The sequence below is a fragment of the Octopus bimaculoides genome, chromosome 25 (assembly GCF_001194135.2).
Source record: "Octopus bimaculoides isolate UCB-OBI-ISO-001 chromosome 25, ASM119413v2, whole genome shotgun sequence".
In the NCBI taxonomy this organism is placed as follows: Eukaryota; Metazoa; Mollusca; class Cephalopoda; order Octopoda; family Octopodidae; genus Octopus; species Octopus bimaculoides.
In genome coordinates, this window is record NC_069005.1 from 25,980,233 (window position 1) to 25,983,238 (window position 3,006).

General features: G+C 35.4%; 1 protein-coding gene across 1 annotated transcript in view; it reads left to right on the top strand.

The window, feature by feature from the left end:
- The window catches only part of LOC106878839 (leukocyte receptor cluster member 1 homolog), a 9,582-nt gene extending 7,667 nt beyond the window's left edge, over positions 1–1,915 (top strand). Inside the window, exon 4 of the mRNA XM_052976624.1 lies at positions 34–1,915. Coding sequence (XP_052832584.1) covers positions 34–327 — 294 coding nt within the window. The 3' untranslated portion in view covers positions 328–1,915. The remainder of the gene's footprint in view (positions 1–33) is intronic.
- The last annotated feature ends 1,091 nt before the right edge of the window (positions 1,916–3,006 follow it).

The window sequence follows — 3,006 nt, forward strand, 5'->3', positions numbered from 1 at the left end:
ATTCCTTTCTTTTTTTTTTTTGCTAAAATAAAGGATCAAATGTTTCACACTTTTGTTTATATTTTGCAGCACGACAAGAAGACAACAAAGAAAATCAAGACGAAATCATCATCAAAGTCCTCGGAAACTTCTTTGGAACAGCTCCGAGCTGAACGTCTACAAAGGGAGAACAAAGAGAAGGAGAAAGCTAAAATGTTGTTTGCTAAGTTGAACAAGGGGTCAGTTCCTGAAAAGAGCAGTAAGACTACCATTGACTCCGACAGAGACAGACGATACAGTAGCCAATATAACCCTTCTTTTGCACGGCAGAATAAACCCAGGAACTAAGGGCAGTGGAGGGGGGTCATTTAAGCAACCAGATCAGCCGTGATAGAACAGATCTATGATTCCAGTGATGACCATCCCTTCATATTTTTTTCAGGGGTGGTGGACCTTGGACTCTATTATCCAAAGAGTTCTCTTTGTTTTTTGATTCCAGTGATGACCATCTCTTCATATTTTTTCAGGGATGGTGTACCTTGGACTCTATTATCCAAAGTCTTCTCTTTGTTTTTTGATTCCAGTGACGACCATCTCTTCATACTCTTCATATTTTTTCAGGGATGGTGTACCTTGGACTCTATTATCCAAAGGGTTCTCTTTGTTTTTTTGATTCCAGTGATGACCATCTCTTCGTATTTTTTCAGGACTCTAGTATCCCAAGGTTCTCTTTTTTTTTAAACACATGAGCATGTGCTTTGAGGAATATTTGACTGCTATTTCTAGCAGGTCAAACACCCACATCTATACTGTTTCATGGACTTCAAATCAAAAAGCTGGTTGTGTAGCCCTGATGGAGTGGACCTGTGGTCAGTGGTTTCCTAGCTGGAACCATATCCATTCTATCCTTCTCTTTTGTCAAAACAGTAAGGTGTGATTTGGCTGCTATTTTTAGCATGTTGATCTACCACATACAATTTGTAGACCCCTTTGACTCCAACTTTACTGGGATGAACCCTCCTGGCCATTTAGGTGCAGACATGGCTGTGTGGTAGGAAGCTTGCTTCACAACCACATGGTTACAGGTTCAGTCTCACTGCGTGGCACTTTGGGCAAGTGTCTTTTACTATAGCCTTGAGATGATCAAAGCCCTGTGAGTGGATTTAGTGGACAGTATTAATGTCTACCAAATTTGCTCACAAGGCTTTGGTCATCAGTTTACAATTTGGAGCGAGGGGGTCACTGGAGTGGAGAAGAGATAATATATTTCATTTTTGTCTTTGGTTTGCAAGATTCTTGATGTAGACTTGTGTGTTGAAACAGGTTTTGTTGTACTGTGGGTGGGTCATTTTGCCAATAATAAACACATGCACTGTTTCAATTTCACTTCTTTATTATTTAACTAACTAATCAATTGTTTAATTATTTAGTTAATCAATCAGCTACGATTGTCAAAGACTTTTCATCACCATGCTCTCTCCAGGTCAGACTGGTGGAAAGCTATTTTAGTAGATGCATGACTACTAAACTGAGTTTTGTACTATATGGTTCTTCTGTTAGAGAATAGAAGACACGTCAATGAAGAGGCTGCAAATGGCAATAAAAAAGATCTAGAACAAACATCTGATTGAAATGATTAAAAGAATGATTAGTCAAACAATTGATTAGATAAGTGGCTAAATAACTAGCCAATTGACAAAATGAAAAGGAACCAGTGAGTGTGTTGTTATTGGTGTAACGATCCTCTCCCAAAATAATGTACGTAATTCCTCATCTCTTAAATATAGAACTGAAAAAAAAAAATATATTACCTGTAATATTCTCCAAGACATGGCAAAAATGTTACAGCTATGATACCATCTGGAAGTGTAATCTTTTATAAAGTTGGTAAAAGAAATAAATTCAAAAGGATAAAATTTATAAAATATTTATTTAATTTTTGGTAAAGTTTCATTTTTGTAACACTTAGAATCAGAACAGTTTTAGAGATTTTCTTTGACTGAAAATCTCTAAAAGATCCACATAGTTTCTTTTCAGAGGAGTGAGACTGTGTGTTTTAAAAAAAATTGGTACCTTGCCAAAATTTAGATTTAATTATAGTCAGTCAAATGCCTTTATGAATAATAACCTCGTCAGATCTGAAACAATCCAAATAATCGTGTGTAACAAAATTTCTATTTTATTTTTGTCATTTGTCAATAAGTGTCATTTCCTATTTGCTTCTATCTAGAAATCAAAGGAAATGACTACTATTCCCTTCAAACTTTGCTTTTCTGTCCTGGACATCAATGTTTTGAAACTGAACTATTTTCCATTACGTTTCAGTGCTGAGTTACTGAAGCAGAAATATCGTGATAGCAAATATTCTGCTCGATACCACAGATTTGCTTGTCAGTTGCTTAACCTGTAACCAGTTGAGCATGTCCCTTAGTGGCTGACAATCTGTGCATCTCTGATCATGAGCAGGAGTAGTGGGGGAGTATCATAGCCATGTGTTAAGAGGGATTCTTTGGAGTTTTAATAAATATTGTAACAAAAGCAAAGTTTGAAGGAAATATTAGCCATTTTTCATATTTTCTAGCAGTAAGCAAATAGGAAATAACAGTTACCACCCAAGGACAAAAATCATGTTGCACAGTGTAATTAAATGGGGCAGAATCTATGCTTCACTGCAACTCAAATATTTATGAAAAATTCTACTTGACCAAACATGGATAGGTGGTTCGTTAACACTGACATTTCTATTATGCAACCCAAGGGTTGTGTAATGAAATGTGTTTGATAGAATTATTATTCATAAGGGCTCTCTCACTCATGGTTTTTTTTTTACTGTTCTGAGATTCAAGAGAGGACCAGACAAGCTTTGAATAACTAACTAATGACAAAAAATGTGTGTGTATGTGTGTATATATATATATATATATATATATATATATATATACATACATACAGGGTGTCCACAAAGTCTGGGTACATGGAGTAAATAAAATCATAAAATAAACAAGAAATAATAATTTCTTAAAGTAT